The sequence below is a fragment of the Gobio gobio genome (assembly GCF_949357685.1).
Source record: "Gobio gobio genome assembly, chromosome: 5".
Lineage (NCBI taxonomy): Eukaryota > Metazoa > Chordata > Actinopteri > Cypriniformes > Gobionidae > Gobio > Gobio gobio.
The window spans coordinates 25,718,382-25,742,290 of NC_137101.1; the positions used below are offsets into that span (position 1 = coordinate 25,718,382).

Genomic DNA, 23,909 nt, shown 5'->3' on the forward strand with positions numbered 1-23,909 from the left:
TATTTGAGAGAAATAGGCCTTTTGTGTACATAGAAAAAGTCTTAGATATTTGAGTTCAGCTCAAAAATGGATGCAAAAACAAAAGTGTTCCATTTATAATTTTGTTCAGTGTATATTTTATTAATCCATAGCTAAAAATAGTTATTGATGAAAATATTTTGGACTTTATATGGGGGGAATAGGGAGTCTGTTGTTCTAATCAAATCTAGTGTATGTTAGCAGCATACTGTACCTGTGTGACGCATCTGCTGATCTCGTGAACCTTATAAAATTCATCTTCATGAGTAAACCATTCACGAAACAATGGAAAATACATTTGTTTATCTGAGGTTACCATGCCAACTAACCTCTCATAACACATTTGCTGCATCTCAGGTTTATAAATTCACTGTTCCTTTTTCTTTTCTTTTCTTTTTTTAAAGCCTCTTCTCAGCTGTGACGCACAGTAAAAGGACTGTAATGGGGTGGGACTGCTTGGTTGTTTCAGCTTCCCTGATCCATAACTCTATGACAAATGAGCAGAAATGCAACTCAAGCATGTAAATAAACATATGGTTTAACATCAGATGAATAGATTTCCCTTAAAGCGAATTAAACTGTTTCATAGGACATTTAGGACAATGAAGTGTTTTAATCAGCAACTACAAATCACATTTGGTTTATTGCTTGTGAAAAATGATCCCATAGGAAATCAATATAGGAAATCACACAAATTTACAATAAATAACATTGACTATTACATTTGTTCATTTGTTGATATTGTGTGGCATACTTTTTCACTAAGGTTAAGTTCATATTTTTCATTTTGGAATTTATTCTTGTTCATAGTCCTTTGCTGTGTATGAAATTGCATACACAATTACACTGCGACTGTTAAAAAAAAGTATGTTCTATATAGTATGAATGTGTAGTATGAAATCTGGATGTACTACATGTTGTCATTGTCATGTGACGTACTGTACCAGCGCCAATTGCGTCGCTTCACTGCCATTCATAAAAAATCCTCTTCTATGGCCACATGAGATAGTAAAGTGTCATCAGATGCACCTTAGAATCTCGCCAGAAGTAGTAAGTCATCCGGTTACTTTTTGCCTACCGTTTCATGAATACTGGACATACTACTCTTTTGCATACTGTTTTTAGCTTACCATGGTGGAGCCTGTGGAGATGGAGACCAAGATGGAGTTGTCGGAAACGGATACCATGGCGGATCAGATGACTACAGGGAATCAGGAGGTCATGGCAGAGCCAGAGACCAAGACAGGCTTGTGAGGGCTAGGGAGTGCTGGGACCACTCTCTGGACTAGGGAGCGTTGGGACCAACAGGCTAGGGATTGCTGGGACCACCTGACTTGGGAGCACTGGGCTTGGGAGTGTTGGGACCACCAGACTAGGGAGCGTTGGGACCAACAGTCTAGGGATTGCTGGGACCACCTGATTTGGGAGCACTGGACTGAGTGCTGGGACAACCAGAAAGGGAGCGTTGGGACCAACAGGCTAGGGATTGCTGGGACCACCTGACTTGGGAGCACTGGGCTTGGGAGTGCTGGGACCACCGGACTAGGGAGCGCTGGGACCAACAGGCTAGGGATTGCTGGGACCACCTGACTTGGGAGCACTGGGCTAGGGAGTGCTGGGACCACCAGACTAGGGAGCGTTGGGACCAACAGTCTAGGGATTGCTGGGACCACCTGATTTGGGAGCACTGGACTGAGTGCTGGGACAACCAGAAAGGGAGCGTTGGGACCAACAGGCTAGGGATTGCTGGGACCACCTGACTTGGGAGCACTGGGCTTGGGAGTGCTGGGACCACCGGACTAGGGAGCGCTGGGACCAACAGGCTAGGGATTGCTGGGACCACCTGACTTGGGAGCACTGGGCTTGGGAGTGCTGGGACCACCGGACTATGGAGCGTTGGGACCAACAGTCTAGGGATTGCTGGGACCACCTGATTTGGGAGCACTGGACTAGGGAGTGCTGGGACCACCAGAAAGGGAGCGTTGGGACCAACAGGCTAGGGATTGCTGGGACCACCTGACTTGGGAGCACTGGGCTAGGGACTGCTGGGACCACCAGACTAGGGAGTGTTGGGACCAACAGGGGATTGCTGGGACCACCTGACTTGGGAGCACTGGGCTAGGGAGTGCTGGGACCACCGGACTAGGGAGCGTTGGGACCAACAGTCTAGGGATTGCTGGGACCACCTGACTTGGGAGCACTGGGTTAGGGAGTGCTGGAACCACCAGACTAGGGAATGTTGGGACCAACAGGGGATTGCTGGGACCTCCTGACTTGGGAGCACTGGGCTAGGGAGTGCTGGGACCACTGGACTAGGGAGTGTTAAGACCAACAGGCTAGGGATTGCTGGGACCACCTGACTTGGGAGTACTAAGCTAGGGAGTCGTGGGACCACTGGACTAGGGAGCGTTGGGACCAACAGGCTAGGGATTGCTGGGACCACCTGACTAGGGAGTGTTAGGACCAACAGGCTAGGGAGTGCTGGGACCACCGGACTAGGGATTGTTGGGAACAACAGGCTATGGAGTGCTGGGACCACCAAACTTGGGAACACCGGGCTAGGGAGCTTTCTCCCTCTCCTCTTCGAGCCATAATGAGGAGTGAGCATGAGGTAGCATGGTGCCACCACTGGCTGGGAAGAGCTGAGGCCCACTGTGGGAGAAGCAATGTATCCCACATTGTAGGAAGAGAGACTTAGAGGATAATTAATGAACTTATCCAAAGTTAAGTCACATTTGCCTCCTGGCAGACATGATTTAACAGGCTTGTTGAGTCCAAAGTGATACAAGCCCTGAAGGACTTTATCTTCCCAGTCCACACAGCTGGCAAGAGCACAAAAGAGCTCTGTATAGCTTTCATTGGTGTCCCTCCTCTGCCGAAGGCACACAAGCTAATCTGTTGGATCCATGCGGGTAGTGGTCAGGTATTCTGTAACATTTGGCGACTCAGAGACGAGGGATAGCAGAATCCAGTTGAAGATTATGATTAACTGAAGATTATGACAAGAAACAGAAATCCAGGGAAGAAAGAACAAAACTGAGCAAGCCAATGAAACACACATACTTAAGAAAGAAAAAACAAAACAAATGTGATGTTTATCTAAAGTCAATATGTTGTCACAACTTATTGACCATTTCATTTTTTATAGTGAACAGACTGGGCCATTTGACCAATCCAATAAGAGTAGGGTTGCGGAAATGAGGGTTTTAGAGAGACTGAATCTTCAAACTAACCATTTTCAGACTAGATGATGTGCAATGTATATTATGAAAAAAGTGTTTATTTTAATTTTTATTACCTTTGATGCATGTAAGTCTATTGAAGACCTCCAAAACACAAGTAGGGACATTTAAAATAGCATAATAGGGGTCACTTTAACATTTAATCATGGAAGGTTTGCGTAATATTCTGAGTTAGCATTTTACAGATCTGAGGAATACAGAATCTGTTTTTGTGCAAGTGAGATGAGTAAATGCACGCTCACATTTAGTCTAGAACTACAACAATAACCATTATGTTTACACAGCGCACACAACGCCTCTGCACTCGCATGGGGACAGAAGAGATGTCAATCAAAATGGGAAAACAAAGTAACTCGGAAAAAGTAACTCAGTTATTTTGTACATTTAAAAGTAATGCGTTACTTTACCAGTTACTTGAAAAAAGAAGTCTGATTACATAACTCAAATTATGTGTAATGCGTTACCTAAAAACTGCACATGAAAGGATCATGTGCAGTTTTTAGGTAACGCATTACACATAATTTGTAAATCATTTTAATATGCTGATTTGGTGGTCAAGAAACGATTCTTATTGTTATCAATATTGAAAACAGTTGCGCTGCTTATTTGAAACAGAAATCATTTGTAACATTATAATAGTAGAGATATTTACTGTCACCTTTGAGAAATTTAATATATCCTTGTTGAATAAAAAGTATTATTATTATTTTTTTTAAACGGGTTGTTTTATGGATTTGAAACAAATCTAAATGTTAGTATATTTGCTTGGTTTGCAAAGTACAATTTACACATACCCTCATTACATCATGGGAGAGTTTTTCTCCCTTAAGAAGTTCAGAGACCTGACATATCCAGGTGAAAGACAGTGTCAGAGAAGTATAATCAAACACAAAATTGTATTTATAATAATATCAGCCTTTGTTGTATTTATGATATTGGATATTGTGGATCAATTAAGTTCACTTTTTAATTTGGAGCTTGGAATTAGGTTTGTGAAGTATTCAGATAACCTAATTTCTTTCATTGTGGTAACATCGAAATTAATATTTTTTTTCCCCTAAATTAATTATTTTAACTAAACAATTATTTACTGTAATATAATAATCAAATTGATTAGGTTACACAGATAGAAGTCATTTTAAGGGTTTCATCAGTGATACTCTTAGTAGAAAAGAACCCTAAAAAAGAGCCACTTCATAAGAACTATTTAGGGGTTCCCATCATGGGATCATTTTATGGATTTAGTTTTAATTCATTTTCTTATTTTAACTGAATTATATGAATCAAACAGCTCGTATTTTTTCCTTATATAGAATTTTATTTGGCATAAAGGGTTCTCTCAAATTAATTAAAGAGGTCATAGAACCCCATTGAACCTTTTTCTTTAAGAGTGTAGAATTATCTATTTAAGGTAACAATTGCACATTTTACGGTGTAGATATATAACTTGAACCTGATATTTTGAATATCTAAAACAGGTTGTCTATAATGTGCTATGGCAGACTTTTACACGTATACTATTCTGAAGGCCTGTGTACCAGTTTGCACAAAGTAGGCTACCAGATAATATCCACAGCTAATTTCCTAGGCAAAACTTTTTGGTACTATACCACAGCAGAGGATAAAGTATTGACCCACATTGTCTATCTCCTCTCACAAGGTCGCTGCTCCAGCAATGGTAATCTGTCCCAGGACGTGCTTGTCAAAGTCTCCTCTTGTAGATTAAGCTCAAGGCATGAACCATCTGTTACTGCAACATCACTAAGAGGTGCCCATTAGATCAGAGCAGTTTTTTTTCTTCTTCCTTTTTAAGGACAAGAAATTTCATCTAGCACAGTATGTGTACATAGTGTCCTACATGAGGGTGTGTATATGTGTAAGTGGTTTAGAGTGTTGATGGTTTTGCCTGGTAAACTAACCCCTACTTCTGCACCAGTTCTTTGAAAGTCCTTACAGTGCACTTATTTATTATTTTATGTATGATTTTTTTTGCTCTAGAGGAGTAGTATTTACAGTGAACAGTAAAGTGTCAACTATATTGATGTGAATTTAAATTCAGTATACAGCAATAAATATTGTTACCACAGGAGGGCAACAGAGGACAATATGAGAACTGAATTTATATGTCCAATTATAAATTACAATAATGTAATATAACATATAACAATAATAAAAGAATGCTTTAGTTATTCACAGAATAATACATTATTATTTGTACACTGATTAAATTACATTTATAAGATATACTGTAATGTTTATCCTACAAAAATGTACTTCACAACCAGAACATCTTAATTAAAAGCTTTCATTAAAGTAAAAACAGTATTCATGTTATCCCATTCAACCTCACTACACTAGGTTACACAACAAAAGCTTAAGAATGAGGTAGAAAGAAACCATTTAGATTGCAAGATATAACTTTTTAGAGTGCAGTCTACATGATATTGTTGTCATATTCCTTTACACTTATAAAAACAAAGGTTCTTTAGGCATTGATTGTTCCAGGGAACATTCCCTTTGCACAAAAGGTTCTTTATAGTGGGAAAGGGTACTTTAGATTTAGTTTTTTACACTAAGAAATAAAAAAGTTATTTTAAGAACTTTTCACTGAAAGTTATTTGGGGAACCAAAATGGCATTGCTGTGAAAACCCCCTTTTGGAACCTTTATTTTTAAGAGTGAAGAATAGTCATATTTGGTGTAAATGATGATAGCCATTACATTTTCTGTGAAATTGTCATTTTGTTCTAATGACTAAACTTACTCATTAGTTATTTTGGTTTGATGACTTAACATGACTAAAACTGACAACATGACATCTTTGTTTTTTAGATTTTGTCCTTGTATATGATGGAAATTATAGAAACAATATGGTTATTGTTATTTTTCATATACAATATCACACATTAAAATATGGAAGTAAGACACTCCAAATGTAAAGAGGTCAAATTATTTTTGTGTAATTGTGAGAATCAGATGATCGAGATGAAAAACAAGTTAGATTGCAACAGCAGCCCCCTCTTGTTTACACTGTCTGTGTCTCAAAACCCAGTGAGTTACCTACATAGAAAGCATTATATCAGCATTTTTTGCACGTTCTTGGACAGTATTTTTGGCCATCAAATTGTCAAAATCGCCAAAGCACGATGCACGCGCCAGTGATGCCCAAAAAGTGCATCACGCGCCCATGAATGCCCAAATGCTGTCCATGCAGGCGACTCGCAAGGTTTTCAGACACAGCCATGAGTTTCCCCACACGAGGGAGGCGGGGGCTCGGGCCTATTTCTATTTATAATGGGCAGAACAAATTTTGCAACTGTAAAGGTCAATGAAGGAGTCGGCTTGAAAATAATCTGTAGATGTTGAGACATGCGCAGATGCGGGATGATGCCATATTGGACACACACATACACGCACCGCTCCTGCTTCAACCAGAACACCGGATCACTCAATTCGGATAGACGGAAAAAACTCGCATAAGGTAAAAACTACATTATCAGCACGAACTTCATTCTGTAATAGTGATCGTGTCTGACACGGACTCGTGCTTCTATGCGCGAATTTCCGCGTGCAGACGCTTTTTCCTCGTTAAAAACATTTGGAGGTTGTTTGTAACAGTCAAAAATATACAGAAGCTCCTGCGTAAGAGTTGATAAAAACGGGCCGAAAAATAAAGTAACCTTATTTATTTAGGACACGAATGTCGAGCGACCGCACTTTCGATTCTGTCGATAAACATATTAGCGATGTGAAGAGTCGCGCGCTGAAAATGTCGTTGAAAAATAACGTTTATGTAACAAGCGATATTTTCGTGTCGTGTTCTTCCTCAAAGACACTCTCGCTCTGTTATATTGACTTTATTTTCAAACTGCCATTTGACCTCCTTTCGATTTCAAAGGACACAATGTTCACGCGTAAATATCAACACTTAAGTTTACACATCGGGCTGTGTTTACAGAAATGTTTTTGAACGTCATGAAACGGTCGGTGCCTACGTGCGATTCAGGTGCGCGGAATATGGTCCGAAATCCTCGTTCCTCATGTGTCAAATCCACTTTCAACATGGCGGGTTAAGGTGTGTTAAAACTGCCATGCAAAATCTTTGAAGAAGGAAAAAATAAAACCGCGTTGTTTACGCATCCAGTTTTCGTTTCTTTCGCTGCACCTGGACGTGGTTTAATGAATTAAATTCAAAGTTGTCGTTTGCCGACGTCGGTGTGGTTTTTTTCCGCTGCAATACTTTTAGACTGTGTAAAGTACAGTAGTGTTTCTCACATGCTCATACAATATTTCCTGTTTCGCTTTGTGCACTCTTCGCTGTGCTGAATGCGGGAGCCAACATTTTATTCACATATTATTCATATTAATCAAACAGTTCTTGAACCACACAGGTTCAAGGAGCTATTTACGATACAAGCCTTGACGAATGAATAAACCATCATTTTCCTATAAAATCGATTATGATTCATTTTAATTAAAGGTGATTAATTTTCGGCAAAATACGAGTTATTTATTTGATTAGCTTTAGTGGATGTCGCCGTAAATCATTGGGTTTTATCCGTGAATTCATACGGGCGGATTAAATTCATGGCAGTAATGAAAGGGGGAAATGGAGTCATTTGATGATGATGATGATGATGATGATGATGAGAGGAACTGATAGGAAATTATTTTTCTCTCTAATTCTCCCTGACCTGGAAAAGATGAGCACGAAAAAGTCTCTTTATGTTCATCTTATAGTCTTTTTATATAGATAGCAGGCCCATTGAAGAAGCATCTGTTTAATAAAACCGTATGAGAAGAATAGGCAAGCCACAGCAATTCAACTAGCCTTCATCAAATCTTCGATGTGTTGAAATACGCTGAAGCAGCCGGACTGCGTGTACGATTCAATAAAGCTAGACATTTGAATCGATTGTGCCTTCACAGTTGAGCCAGAAAACATTTTTTCATTACGGTAAAAAATAAGTGCAGAAGAACAAGACGAGCTCATTTATATACGACACCTGCCCGGCGCGAGTTATGGGGAGGAGAAGAGGTTAAGCCGCTAATTAAGGCATGAACCCCCAACAGATGGATGGGTGGCCCAAATATGATATATTTAGGCCTTCATTCGAGTATAACGGCGTTATATAGGCTACAACTTTTTCAGGAGCCACAAAAGTTTAGGCTGTGAGTTATAGAGTGCACATTGTTTGCGGCCAAATAGACTAGCAAACAGAAGTTGCTTTCCTCTGAGGAGGTAACCATAGCAACAGTACGCAGCTTGAGTACGTTCAGTATCGGACAGTAAGTAGGCTACCCTGCCTCCCTACATAGGCTATTTATTACAAAATATGTGATGATATAGATTTACAGGTATCATACCACACGAACGCAAGATTAACTTGAACATTTTGTAAGGAGAATAGGTTGACAAAGGTCGCTGGAAGTCATTACAGGCTATACGATTCGCATACGTCGTGATTATGTAACATGTAAATGACTGCTAATCCATATTTAAAGCATCGTAAACGCAGAAACACTTCTAGATGGGCAGTAGTGAGTTAGAGATATGCGATATGTCATAGGGTAATCAGATCCCAAACCCTCGGGTCTCAGAGATCGGGTGACTGTTGTGGATTGAATAATGCAATTTACATTCAGCCCATTTGTGACATAATGTCATCGAGGACGTCACGACGTGAGCGTGAGAACAAGGTGGCCTCCAATACTAATCAGACATTTAAGAAGGTTTATGTAGAGAACTTTATGTTGCGTTGTAAACACCTTGCAGTGCAGGAATGAAAGGCTAGTCTTTATTTGGGAAATATAGTTCTGTAGGCTACTATCCTATGATCACGATCACTTCACTGAGCATGAATTTCCCTTTATAAGGTCAAAAAGTTGTTTTTATAGAGAATGATGCCATGGGTATTTTTCTTTGTGTGTGGTAAACCGTAAAGAGCCAATAACTAAATAACATGGTGATACCATTGTGTTTTTGAGAAGTGATGTCATCATATTTCAGTATAAGATGCTCTAATGCTTTCATATCAACATGTTTCTATCCATTTGACTCGTCTCAGTCCTTTTTGACTTGATGATATGAGTTTCAACTTGATTTTTTTCCCAAGTAGGCCTAAATTCAAAGTGTTTGGATTAGAGATGATGAACTTAACTGTACATTTGGCACAATGTTTGAAAAAGAGGAGTTATTTTATACTCATTTTCTCATTTTAAAGAAGGCAACGCTTGAAGACTTGCATTTAAGTTGGCACCAATAGAGGACTGACCATACAGCTGTGATAGATGCTTGAGTTCCCAACATTATAATACAGATTACAGTTCGTTTTATTGTTTGCTGCTTTTATTTGTGCTGTTGTCACTCTCAGTTATGTGCAGAGCTCTTTTTCTTTTACTCTGCACCATTATTGAGCTTTGTGCTTAAAGTTCTGATGTGGGCTACATGACATGTATAATTCAATTCTTTAATTTATTGGTTTCTCGGTCAGGGCTCTTGCCGTACACATTTTCCTACATTCCTAATAGTATGGACCTTCCTGGAAAACATTAGGCAAATAAGGCAAATAGTCAAATCATGATTAAAACAAGTTGATATGAAATATAATCAGGGGAAAAGGGTATTGTAACATGCTAAACTAAACATAAAACGGATGAGCACGCAACTAAACTTAACAATTCCTCTCTCCAAGTTGCGTGATTAAAATGGATTATTAAATGTGTCTGAGACTGAAAAAGGCCAGAGCCATTTATTTTAATAAGAAACGCAGCGCTACATTGTGTTCTGATAATCCTTTAATTCCCCTTCCACAATTGAACAAGTCCTGGATTAAAGCGAGAGAGGGCATCTGGCTCAATATGAGCTAATCGATAGTACGGCTTGCCTAAAATCTGGATTTATTCTGAAACAGCCCACATCATAGATTAGGGTTGATAATTCACTTTAATCCCGCATCTTCAATCTGGAGGTGTCTTTACACCCACAGGCCCAACTGTGCTGGCTGAACCACAAAGAACCCACCCAATCAAGACTTCCAAATGACAGTAGCAATGAATATATTTGTTTGTCATTAGAAAATCGGCAAAAAGCAAACCTACTTTTTACACTAATGATTGTAAAAGATTTTAGCATAGTTTTATAACAGTCAGTAGTATTATATTACCTATATACCTATATTTTAAAATTTGTGTTTGCCCAGTTTATGAGAAATGGATCACATTTCTTTCTGACAGAAATTTGGATTCTAGTCAATTGGAATAATTATCTCTTTCCTCATTTAAAACCCATAAGTGAATCCTTGTCATGTCAATTTCCTCTTTGATTTTCATTTTTCTTCTCGACCAGGGTCTGCCTAATGAGTGTCAGAGAACCATAATATTTTTCATCTGCTGTGTTTATAACACAACAAACACACATACACACACACACACACACAAACACACACACAACGACACGCTGTCATCATGGCAAATATTGAGTGAGTCATTTGCAAGGAAGTGGTTTCGGTGTTAAAGTGCACTTCTTGTTCTAAGTTCCATCTGAATCCAGGACTTCAATAGAAGAGAAATACATTAGTCTCACAATGTATGCATTATTCATTGCTCTTTACTTCTAAAAATAAGGGTTCCTTAATGGTTCTTCTTTGGAGCACCTTAGGTTAACTTTTTCTTATAATGACTCAAAGGTAGTTTCTCTATTATAGGTTCTTTAACCCTTTCCCCGCCAGCTTTTTTAAAAAGTTGCCAGCCACCGCCAGCATTTTTGATCATTTCCACACGCAATATACCAAAAGAAATAGAGCAATTTCTTTAAAAAAAAAAACTGTTTTATTCTAGCTTCATGCATTATTTTGTATCAACACTTGAATGTGGGTAAGTTTCATAAAAAAAACAACAACATCCAAGACTACAATGTGTAAATGCTTTTATTGTTTGTTTCTGCTCGGTAAACCTTAAATCATTGGTGTATTTATGCATTTTTGGGTGAACTAACTCTTTAAGCAGCAGTATAGATGGTTTTCTAAAGAACTGCTCTTTGACATATTAAAACGCCTTTTTAGTCCCAATTGGAAGCTTTATTTTAAAGAATGGTGTATTGGGAATTCAATTCACTTGATTAAGCCTATACTAGCATAAGCAAAGCAAAAATGAGCAAACAAGGTCTGTTTGGTCATTATTTTGTTGAGAGAGTCTCAATTAAAATATTAATGTGTTAAAAGTGTCAAAGTAGCTTTACTTGAATCCTGTTTCAGTTTTAGAGCCAATAGAAGCAACCGAAACATGCTATTTTTGAAGAAACCGGTGTTTGAAGGATGCAATCATCAATGCAATCATCAGCTTTTCACAAACTAGAGACTATAATGACACCATCAGTGCAGAAGATCCAAACCACAGACCTTCTTAGATGACTGCAAGATTGTAAAATAGTCTATTTTTGTTTACTCTGCCTTTTTGTTTGAAATTAACCTAGTTAACAATCCAGCATTTCTATAGGTTGTAGTCAGGATAGAAACACTATTTAAATTGAGTTTCTGAAAAGATCTAGTATTGATGTCGAATTGTGATCTTATTTTAGGTTTAATGTAACATTATTTTTTATATATTCATGTTTAACTGTGCTGTATAATCATTTATCTTGTTAGATAGGCTTCACTGCTCTCTAACCTTTGTGGCTAGTCTTAGTTAGCATGATGAAATATTATGAATGGATGTCTTACCTGTTGTAGCAATGAAAAGTCCATTTGGTTTGGGAGGAATCAGTATATTAAAATGTGATCCTTACAAAGGAATTAGTTTGCCATCTGGACATATAGGTTATAACTGAGGAAAAAAAACTTCTTTAATGTAAATCTATTTGATTTTTTTTTTTTTTTTTTTACTTTTCAGCCAGATAAAAATTGTTTGTCAGAATGCTTAGAAAAGTATTTCAATATGGAAGTTTTTCCTATCTTATCCTCGGCATTAGATGCATGAAGGGTTTATCTTAAATCTTTTAAAGGATTGTTAATAAACAATTTAGTGCTCAGCATTGACTGCTGGGAAAACACACTAGACTTTCCCACACATTTTTATTTTTTTCTAAGTGAAACTGATGACTCATGACATGAATGGCCTTAATGTAAAACCTTAAATCATTGGTGTATTTATTATTATAATTATATTATTAGATTAGCTCTTTGGTCAAGCTAGTTGAGAAGAGAGAGATGTGGCATACTTGCACATTTTATGAATACTTGCATTTGCTCATCAAAACGCATCGTGTTTACGTCACCCTATAATCTTGCAAGATTAGTGATAGTGGATTACAGACCAGAAACAAAAGTATGCAGATGCGAATGAACAAACAATAAACCTCATCGTTTTACTTAATGTCACATTTCTGAGTGAAACGTATTCAAATGTTGGGCAGAGTCTGATTTAATGAGGAATTAAATGGGCTGACAATTTAAAAAGGCTTACAGTTTACTTGTTATGAGTTAAAATTGTATTGGATACTTTTTGGAACACAATACACATTCAATTGAGCTGATATGTACTTACATATAATATATGTTGTCCTATATTCAGCCATAATACAATACCAATACCAACTGTATCAACAACAAACTCTAACAAGCATGCACATATACAAACTCTCTTACTCTGTCTCCTACCAGGCATGGATTGTGCAGAGGAAGAGGTGGATTTTAACTGGGAGGAGTACCTCGAAGAGACTGGAGCCACTGCCGCCCCTCACACTTCATTCAAACATGTGAGCACGCACAGACAGAATGTCTCAATATATTTATTTATTGAACAACAGTTTTTGAACAAAATTAAATATGATATACACACTGCCCGTCCAACAAAAAGATGCTGTTCGGATTTAAATTGGCAAATGCTTAAGAGTCTATGATTGGATCATTATTGCAGTGATTATTATGTTTCAAGGATGTTATATGTTTGGAAACCTCTTGATGGAAACAAATGTTGTGATGTTATTTCCATCCATTTTTGGTGAAGATCTTGTATTTAAAAATGCAAGTGTCAAACACTCTGTAAAGTTTCCTCCAGCACATCCTAAAGACTTTCAATGAATTTGTGGTCTGGACTCAGAGGTGCCAATTCATGTGTGAAAATTGTTCTTCATGCTCCCTCCCGACCATTCTTTCACAATTTGAGCCTTATTGATCTTGACATTGTCATCCTGAAATATGGCCATGATGTGTCTTCCTACATGGTTGTTTAAGAAATGAAAAGCAGAGGTGGACGAAGTACACAACTTTATTACTTCAGTAAAAGTAAAAGTCCTACTGGTCAAATATACTCTGTTACAAGTGAAAGTTGTAAAAACAGATTTTTACGTCAATGCATTATTTTATTATTGTTGCATTGTTGTATAAATGCACACTATGCCATCATGGTTTAAGCCAGTCAGTGATGCTCCATCCGACATGCTAACATACGACTACTGTAAACTCCTTTCAATACTTGTATAAAAGTTACAAAGCCCTTTACAAAGCTGCTGTCACTTTAAGGCCGAATGCTCGGATCCTATACACTGATACACATCCGATATTCTCCCAACTGTTTCGTTCACTTAAGACATAATCAGACTCTGTTTATGTGAAACCGTCTTCTTCCATTTTGCTATTAACTGATCAGTGTTCAAAAAATCATTGAACTTCAATGTTACCCTACAAAAGTGATTCCTGATAGGCTTTCTGCAAGAACCCAAACACCTTTTAAAGAAGAAAAAAATCATCCACTGACTTTCAAAGCTGCTACTGAAACGACTTTCGACTTTGAGGACCTTGATAGAAATGTAGAGGAGAAAAAAGTATGATATTTGTCTTTCAAATGTAGTGAAGTTAAAGTCATACATTTCCAGAAAAAAAATAATACTCAAGTAAAGTACAGATACTCAAAAAGTGTACTTAAGTACAGTACTCAAGTAAATTTACTTAGTTACTGTCCACCTCTGGCTACACACTCCATCAATTAGGGTTAAAAGAACTGTTGCCAAACATATAACATGAAACATACTAATCACTGAGATAATGATCCAATCAATCAAAGACTCTTAAGTGTATGTATATATATCCTATAGTGAAAAATAAATGTACTAACATATATTTTTTGCTAAGTTTACTACAAATGAAGAATCTTTTTGATCGGTACGATTTTTTATGTTTTTAGAAGAAGTCTAGAAATCTTTCTATTTTATATATACATTACACCACTGTTTTCAACATTGATAATAATCATAAATGTTTCTTGAGCGGCAAATCTATTAGAATGATTTCTGAAGGATCATGTGACACTGAAGACTGGAGTTATGATGCTGAAAATTGCTTTACATCTCAGAAATAAATTACATTTTAAAATATATTCAAATAGAAAACAGTTATTTTACATTTTAATAATATTTCACAATATTACGTTTTTGTTGGTGTATTTTTAATTAAATAAATGCAGCCTTGATGAGCAGAAGAGACTTCTTCTAAAAACATAAAAAATCGTACCAATCAAAAACTTTGGAACGGCAGTGTACTTAATATAAATTCCCTACAATAGTACTTTTGGTATACTAAATTGATATACGTAAAGTCTGCTAAAGAGGAACAACTAATTTTGCACTTAATGCACTTTAGTTACCTGGAAGTAGTGCTGAGGTCCAACTGAAGATACTTAAGAATATTTGATTGTGCTAAAATTTAACTATTGTATGTATACTTTAAATAGAATTTAAAGGCGGATATTATACAGTGATCATATCCTTACTAATAGTGATTTTAAAACACATTTTAGGCTTAATATTAAGAAATGTGCATTGTACATACATGAGCAGACATGTAAAATGTTTCACTTTCAAACTCATGAGCAAAGTTACAAATACAACCCAGACAACATGAAATACAGGTTAGGTTTGGTTGCTACTTGATGTCAAATTTGAGTCCTGAAGCAAAACCAGTTGAGAATCACACCCATTACAATGATTATTACATTTGTTTTTACTTTTTGAAGCCGTCAATAAGCACATACTTTTTTCATGGAGGAATACTTATTCTTCATACTCATCTGATTGGACCTTACAGGTGGAGCTCAGTCTTCAGAGCAGTTTTCAGCCTGGAATGAAACTTGAAGTAGCTAATAAAGGCAGTCTGGATACATATTGGGTGGCCACCATCACAACCACATGTGGTCAGTTGCTATTGTTACGCTACTGTGGCTATGGAGACGACCGCAAGGCTGATTTCTGGTGTGACGTCATGACAGCCGAACTTCATCCTGTCGGCTGGTGCGCTCAGAACAACAAAACGCTTCAGCCACCTGAAGGTAAGGCCCAAATGCACTCAAACTAAGACCAACACACATTCAGAGATGGCTGTCTATTTAAACTCAGATTATGTTCATTTTAAAACACTCCTTCCTGTCTAAACAAATGACATCCAAACACACACCCACGCAATTCTTCTGACTATGTGGAGCAGCCCACCTTGTTTATTCTGATAATCAATGGCAGAAAGGGCTTAAATACTTAAATACCGAACAAACTAATAATGCAAAGTTGTATGAAAATACACGCATTGTCCTCCATTGTGAGCACCATGGGATTTAATGTACTGTAGCTTCTGTAACCGCTGGAAACTCTTAAGGTTTAAATGGATTATCTTGTCCAAACGGTTGGATTGATTCTTTGGAACTTGATTCAGGTTATCAATGTTATCTAGTGGCCTGTATAATTTCTTCATGAACTTTAACCCTGATATCAATGTTTGCCCAAACACAGCAATGATTTGACCAGTGCTTGCTATTATGTGGACTTGTATATGCGTATCACTTGCTACGAATAGTTTTTTTGCTATAGACCAGAGAGACCCAATCCTGTTCCTGGAGATCTATACGTACATCCAGACTTCAGCTCCAACCCTGATCAAACACACCACTCTGTAATTGTCAAGAGTTCCTGAAGATCTTGATTAGATGCTTCAGTTGTGTTTGATCAGGGTTGGAGCTGAACTTTGCAGGATCTCCAGGAACAGGATTGGACACCCTTGCTACACACAGAGAAATTTCTTTTTAAAATTGTACCTTTACAACAGTACAACTGCTTGTCACTGGGGCAGTACCTTTAAAAGGACATCTTTTACTCCTAAAAGGTGCATATTAGTACCTTAGAGTACAAATGCGTACCTTAAGAACCTTTTTGTGGTAAACAAGGGACAAATATGTCCTTTTAAGGGTACTGCCCCAGTGACAAGCTGTTGTACCCCTAAAGGTACAAATTTGACACCTTTTTTCCTTTGTGTTTAGACAGTCCATGGCAGGATAAAGGCCCAAATACAGTTAGAATAGGGTTCAGGTATGTAAAATGTTCTATTCAAATGGAAACTTAAGAATAAGTGGTCAGGTAAATGTTTAGTTAAGAACACATGGACAAGTTACTCATTTGTTGAAGACGTTCACTATCCTAAACAGCAGATTCATTGGAGTAGAATAAAACAGAATTAGAATTGAAATTCTTTGGAAATGTCTGTCTGAGGAGTTCATATGCTCTGCGACTTGTAAAAATAGAAAGGAATGTGTTTATTGAAATAAAGGTAACACTTTACAACAAGGTTTGGTTAGTTAACATTATTTAATGTGTATTTAATGAACAATGAACAAAAGATTTGTTACTGTATTTGTTCATCTTTGTTAATGTTAGTTAATAAAAATACAGGCGTTCATTGTTTGTTTGTCTAAGTTCACAGTGCATTAACTAATCTTGACAAATTTTGCTTTTAATAATGTATTAGTAAATGTTGAAATTAACATTAATTTAGAGTAATAAATGCTGTAGAAGTATTGTTCATTATTAATTAATTTGAACTAAAGTAGTTAACTAATGAAACCTTATACTAAAGTGTTACCGAAATAAATATCTACATGAGGGAGATATTCATTATAAAAATAAAAGTTGTTATTAAAATGTTATAATTTAAAACAATGTCCAATTGCTATAAATAATAATATGTTTGGTTTTCTACCACAAGTAATACTTTAAGAAATGAACAATATTTATGGATTATGTTTGGATTATGATTATGTTATATTTAAATAATAAAAATAATTGCTAATTGAATGGAGATTTGTCTGTCCTAAACAGAATTTTAAAATTGTGATTTGCATTTCTGGAGAAGTCATAGAAATTAATTGATGAAAAAAAAAAAAGAGTAATGGAAATGTCCTCTTTTTTATCAAGGTACGTTCAGCTCTTTCTAGAAAATGATTTTAAAAAATCCCTATCCAGTAAAATGTAATTGATTGGTCAAAGGTGGGGGAACCTTAACACATGTATATGTATAACTGATCTAAGGCCAAAGGCCACAGTCATGACTATTTCACGGTTATAGGCATTCATTGAGGAACTGTGGTATAGCCGAACTTTGCCGCTTGCCTCCTGCAGATTCTACAACAGATTTGACATGTGAACCCTGGAACATGTGGTGTTAAATATAAACAATGCTCTTAGATGTACTGTATTTTATTATATCATGTCATCATTTGGTGGATTAACCAATGTTTGACTCAATATCTTCTCGAACCTCTACACACTCCAGAGAACAGGGATTGTTTAAATTGTAAAAGAGTAACTAGCTAATTGGTCACCATGAAATCAAAATTGAAAAATTTTAATTTACTATGGACAATTGCAGTATTTATTATAAATGGCTTATCCGTGCACATCATTATTCCCTATTAAGTGCCCTTGTAATCTTTAATCAAAATAATTCCCCTCTCTCTTGCTGCGACATTCTCTAACTTATTAACTGATGTGAGGGTGGGACAGCCTGTCAATCACATGACATGATCACAGCAATAACAAATCACAATGATTCAATGATCTGCAAAATCGAGTCCCACCTTACTGTTTTTTTTCTTCTTTTTTACGAGAAGCCATTTTACTTGGATATACGTCATAATATACTGCAAAAAATTCTGTGACAATGTTTCCAGTTTTACAGGATGACTGTATATTTTACAACTTATACCGTAATATAACAGTTTATTTCATAGAGCGATACAATGTTGTTAATATACCTACTTTAAGTACCGACATCTTCCTTTTACCTTAAAATGTACTGATAATCACCACAATAATACAGGTTGCACAATAGAAGTCACATGATGAATCCAATGGTAAGTGGCCTGTTTAAAACATGGTCAATGCTTGTATATAGACAGTGCATACAAAGACAAAACACCATCAGGGTAACACACATCTCTAAAATAGTGCATAAAATGTAACACAAAACACACAAACGTACGTTACTGATAACAAAAATAAAAATAAACAACATTATTTGGAAAAGAAAAAAGTCATCTGTGATTTCTAGGAATGTCCTTTTAATATTTTTTTATGGTAATTCGTAGTTTTTACTTGCAAAAAAACTACATTTACAGTATTTTACAGTAAAATGTACAGTAAAATACATATAATGTGATGTTAAACCATTTACAGTTTTTCATGGTAAGGTAACTTACAGTTAACATGTTTTTACTGTAGCATTTTTACAGTATTGTATCTTTAAAAAAAATATAGTAAGATAGCACAACCTCTGTTTCATCAAACTTATTCTTGAAGAATCTGACCATACCTGTTTTGCTCATATTAGTAAAGGTTATTTTGTGGCGGAAAAGGTTTTGAACCATAAAGATAATCTGTCAAACAAAGTGTATATTGACAAATGCATATTTGACAGGTCTAACAACAATAACATGCAATGCTGATCCCAATTCTGGCAGAATGTTACGTTAAAGCACACGTTGCTTCAACATGTCTGATTCTAGTTGGCTTTGGAGCAACCACTGAATTTTAATCATTCTAAATATTGCAATAGTGGTCAGTCAATGAATGTGCTACTATACCTCTGGCCTTTAAAAGGGATAGTATACACAAATTTGAAAATGCTGTCAGCGTGTATTCACCCTCATGTTGTTCCAAACATGGATGACCTTCTTTCTAGTTTGAGACATGAAATAATAAATCAGTTTTTTCCCCAAATTATGGAAATCAATGGTCACCAAAACTGTTAGGTTACCTGTACATGCATTCAGGCTTGGAACAATAATGTAAATGCTTTCAAGTTTGTGGTGTGTGTCAGTACCACTATTTTCTCTTCCATCCGCATACATTTTATATACTTGATCTCAAATAGTCATGTGTTGCATTCTGTGATTGTTGCAAAATCATCTTGAAGGGGTTTATTTTGCGATAATGACCAGCTGACTGTACATTTTTACTAGTATCTTCAACAATGAGGAAATTACGCCATTGGCGTTTGATTAGGGTGTTGGATTTTGTCATTTTAATTTAAAATTGATCTGTTTAATACATACTTCAATCATAAAAGAGTATTCCATGTTAAATTCTCAATGAAATACAGTATGCACAATGAAAAATTCAACACTATGGAAAGCATTTGTGGAATGGTGTCAGTTACCACTGAAAATACTTTCATTTTTATCTCCTACATTTACATATATACGTCAATATATACGTCAATATATACGTCATACGCTTGCACCTTAGGCTGAGAATTTTGTATACGTTTTTATTTTTTGTTGAAATAATTTTTGTGGTATCAGATAGTACTTTACAAAATGCTCTCTATAAAGCTTAAATGACTGTGTATAATCAATCTGAAACATTCCTTAAAATAGTAAAACTTAATGTACAAAAAAGTGTACATAAGCACTTGAATGTTTATTTAAAGTTATTTAACTTAACTAGGTTTACTTTATGGTCATTTCTTTATTTCTTTTTTTAAACGTATGCGTAAGTTGTCTGTCTGTTTGTGTGTGTGTGTGTGTGTGTGTGTGTGTGTGTGTGTGTGTGTGTGTGTGTGTGTGTGTGTAGGCTATGTGCGTTTTCAGAAGAAATAGATCAAATCTTTGCTTGCATTTTAAGATAAGATGAAGTTTGACAGACAAACACCATCAACATTCACCAGAAGCTCAAATCCACATTCTATTTCAAATAAATAGGATCTTTGTGAAATATTTGGTTGAAATATTCTTCAAAATGGAACTGTAATGTTCAAGAATTCTGGTGTTCCTAAAGAACCCATGAAATGGTTTGACGGGTGCAGTTTACTTTCCTGTGTTGCCATGTTGAAACAGGAAGTTGGGGCGGGGCATACCAAAACACCCCTCCCCTTTTTTACAACAGCCAATAGGCTTTAGTTTACATCACATAAATGATAAACCATGGAAAAACCATGGTTCTTTTGCAAATCAATTGATGGTTGGGAAAGGAAATAAAGGAAACAAATAAAAAAAAAAAAAAAATATATATATATATATATATATATATATATATATAATGTATGACAATTAGCAGAAGCAGAGATAAACCATGATTTGCTGTTTGCTGTCGGGGCTGATGGTATTTATTACGTTATATTTTAGAGTTAAAAGGAAATTTTGATTATTTTATTGGACATTACTTCTACAGATGTTAGCCTAAAAGCTAACACACAGGGATGTATAAATGACGCTGTATAGGTCACATGACAATGACAACATGGCAGATGTAGTGCATCTGAATTTCATTCATATCACACACATTCATACTATACAGAAAGCACTTTTTTAATAATTTAATAAAATTTAGCAAAGTACGTTTCAAATCAAATATTGTGCCTACTGTACAATATGCGATTGCGGATGCAGCTCTTTAAAGTGATTTAAAGGAGGGTGAGACGTCATTATACATTTGAATCATTCAGTCAGTGAACAACTGCTGTAATTTACATCATGTGTTTTGACAGGAAGGAAACTGATGATAGAAATAGAGTTCTTTAGCATTTCATCAAATGGTTTATGGAAAACAATTGTCATTATGAACCGTTTACATTAGAAAAGTTAATTTCATTGAGTGCCAGAAGATATATGACTAAATGAAATGACTCGTGCAAATGTGAGTAAACCCCATTAATTAGGTTTTATTGTGTGTACAGAAGCTTAATTAAAAAAAAAAAAATGTGTAGGCGCAGCCAGGAATATTGTTTGTTTAACCATGTTTGATTAATGTAAAAAAAAAAGTAGGGGTTTGTTTGTATGCGTGTGAGTGTGCATGTTTAGTCAGTGTGTATTTGTTGGTCATCTTTGTTCCTGTCTGTTTATTTCTCAGATAACGTTTACCTCAGAGCAGGTAAGCCGAGCCTACTTCTCTCTCTCTCTCTCTCTCTCTCTCTCTCTCTCTCTCTCTCTCTCTCTCTCTCTCTCTCTCTCTCTCTCTCTCTCTCTCTCTCTCTCTCTCTCTCTCTCTCTCTCTCTCTCTCTCTCTCTCCACTCTTCTGTCAGACCAAGGGCATAGCTTTGGTATTAACCTTTTCAAATCAAATAAGCAGAAGCACCATGTTGAAGGTGTCTGAATACATTTTGGCTTGACATACAGCTCTGGAAAAATTTTAGTGACCACTTAACATTGATTTCTTAACTTTGAATGTTAAGTGGTCTCTTACTTTTTCCAGAGCTGTATATACATTTTATCTTTTAAAATTAAATTTTTTTGAAAAAGGTGTTGTCTAAAACAATGGGGTAGAAATCGCATTATCATCATGTCTATACTTCCCACAGATCATTTACATTTAACTGACACGTCTTTCATCATCTACCCACTCTGTGTTTTTTGTGGAATCAAAATGTCAAAGCTGCTCTTTTCCATGGCACAAACATGCATAATGATCACTTGCTTGGCTTGTTAAAAACACGATTATGTCAGAATGGTTCTTCTTTCAGACTAAACAAACTGTATTGCTAGACTGTTATTCGGTAATCGTGAAGAATATTCTAGCCACTCTTTAGTTTTGTTTGATGAACAGACAAAATGTAAGTTGTAATTCACTTAAATGATTGTCTGTGCAAATTATTTTCTTTCAAATTCCTCCTACCATTCTTATTTTTTATTGAATCGTTTGATCCAGTTCACTGAACCTGTCTGAATTATTTGTTTTCGAAATGAACGACTCCGGTTTTCAAAATTCAACTCACCGACATGATGAACTGCTCAGACCGGAAGATTAAAACGACTTAAATTTCACTTTTTGACTTGAACTATGGCACAATATGATTATATTGACAATATATGATATTTTGAATTATATTTTATGGTGTTTTTGTATTTTTTTTGCGCTTGAAAGCTCCAGTCCCCATTCATTATAATTACATGAAAAAGAGCGACCGGTACATTTTTCGAAATTTCTCCTTTTGTGTTCCATGGATGAAAGTCAGTCAGGTTTGTAATAACATGATAATTTTTTTCTGTGAACAAGCCCTTCAACTTTACCTGTAACTGTACCCAAATCTACGCCCATGTATTAGATGCATGAATTATCTGTCTTTGTTCTGGATCTTTTCCTAAATCTCTTGCCCCATCTTTCTCAGACATCCTAAAGAATTCTTCTTCTTCATTCCTCTGCTATTTTCTGTTTATCTTGCTTCCTTGTTCCTTATGCCTGTTTGCTGAGCTCTGTGTATTAGATGACGTATGTACGAGTGTGTGAGAGAGAGGTGTGAAGCTCATGGTAGTGTCAGTGTGAGCTTGTGTATTTGCATGCATTTGTGTAGCTGAGACGCACAAAGTTAAAGCAACTCTGGAGGTCATATGTAAAGCTACTCAGCCTGGCATGCTTCAATAGGTGCACGCACACGTTTGCATGTATATCATTTTAAACATGTTTTTTTTTCTGTTTCTGTGGCCAGCTTGAGTTAAATGTTTATCATGCATTTGTTGGTCGGTTACGCATTCATTTTAACAGTTCTGTAGCTGCCTAGGGAGGGGAATCATAAAGAGAACCCATACATAAAAAGTTAAATAATAAAATTAATTTACAAGTAATAATAATACATAAAACTAAAATGAACGTATTAAATGCTTGAATTTAGGTAACATTATAATATATGGAGCCTCTAAAGAGAAAAATGGGGAAAAAATTAGATGGGAGGAAAAATAAAGTAAGTTCTTTTGCGTTCTCTCACAAATGTTTTGCGTTCCCCCGAGAAACTTTGCGTTCGCTCGCAAAACCTTTTTGAGCTCCGTGCGAGCGATTGCAAAGTTTCACGGGGAAGTATTTACGTAAGAGAGAACGTACATTTTTTTTCCTCTATCTCATATTTTACATTCAATATTTTGTGCATTTCTAAAAGCGTTTAGTATTATTATACTATTATGATATTTATTCATATTTAAATGAGCTTTTTATATGTTCAGTTTGTTTTTTAGTTTTAGTTATTTTGCTTTTGTCATTTTACCTTTATATTTGATTTAAATATTTTTATTTCATTTTAATTTATTTTAATTTAAGTTTTAGTAACTTTCATACTTTAACTTTTATTTGTTTCACTTTTATTTCATTTATTTCACTTATTTCACAAAGTTGTTCGTTTTTTTTGTATAATATTTATATTTTTAGATCAGCTATTTCTATTAAAAAATATAGTTATGCTCAAAAATGTAAATACATTTTCCAAAATTGCCTAGATTTTTTAATCATTTTTTTATATTTTAATAAAATAATAATAATAAAGGTATCCTAAAATTCATAGTTCATATATTTTGTTCAAATAATTGCATACCATTGGTTCTCCTTTTCTGTTTTTAGTCTTTTGTGATGTT

General features: G+C 35.8%; 2 protein-coding genes across 3 annotated transcripts in view; one reads left to right on the forward strand and one right to left on the reverse strand.

Annotated features, from left to right (window-relative positions):
- The window catches only part of taf3 (TAF3 RNA polymerase II, TATA box binding protein (TBP)-associated facto), a 996,662-nt gene that overhangs the window by 146,333 nt on the left and 826,420 nt on the right, over window positions 1-23,909 (reverse strand). The window lies entirely within an intron of this gene.
- The window catches only part of sfmbt2 (Scm like with four mbt domains 2), a 52,331-nt gene continuing 35,054 nt past the window's right edge, over window positions 6,633-23,909 (forward strand). The window contains exons 1-4 of one of the 2 annotated variants that reach the window (XM_079817545.1): window positions 6,633-6,740; window positions 12,919-13,013; window positions 15,340-15,580; window positions 21,423-21,443. In XM_079817545.1, coding sequence (XP_079673671.1) covers window positions 12,921-13,013; window positions 15,340-15,580; window positions 21,423-21,443 — 355 coding nt within the window. In that variant the 5' untranslated portion in view covers window positions 6,633-6,740; window positions 12,919-12,920. The remainder of the gene's footprint in view (window positions 6,741-12,918; window positions 13,014-15,339; window positions 15,581-21,422; window positions 21,444-23,909) is intronic. The other variant, XM_079817546.1, reaches the window with a different exon arrangement.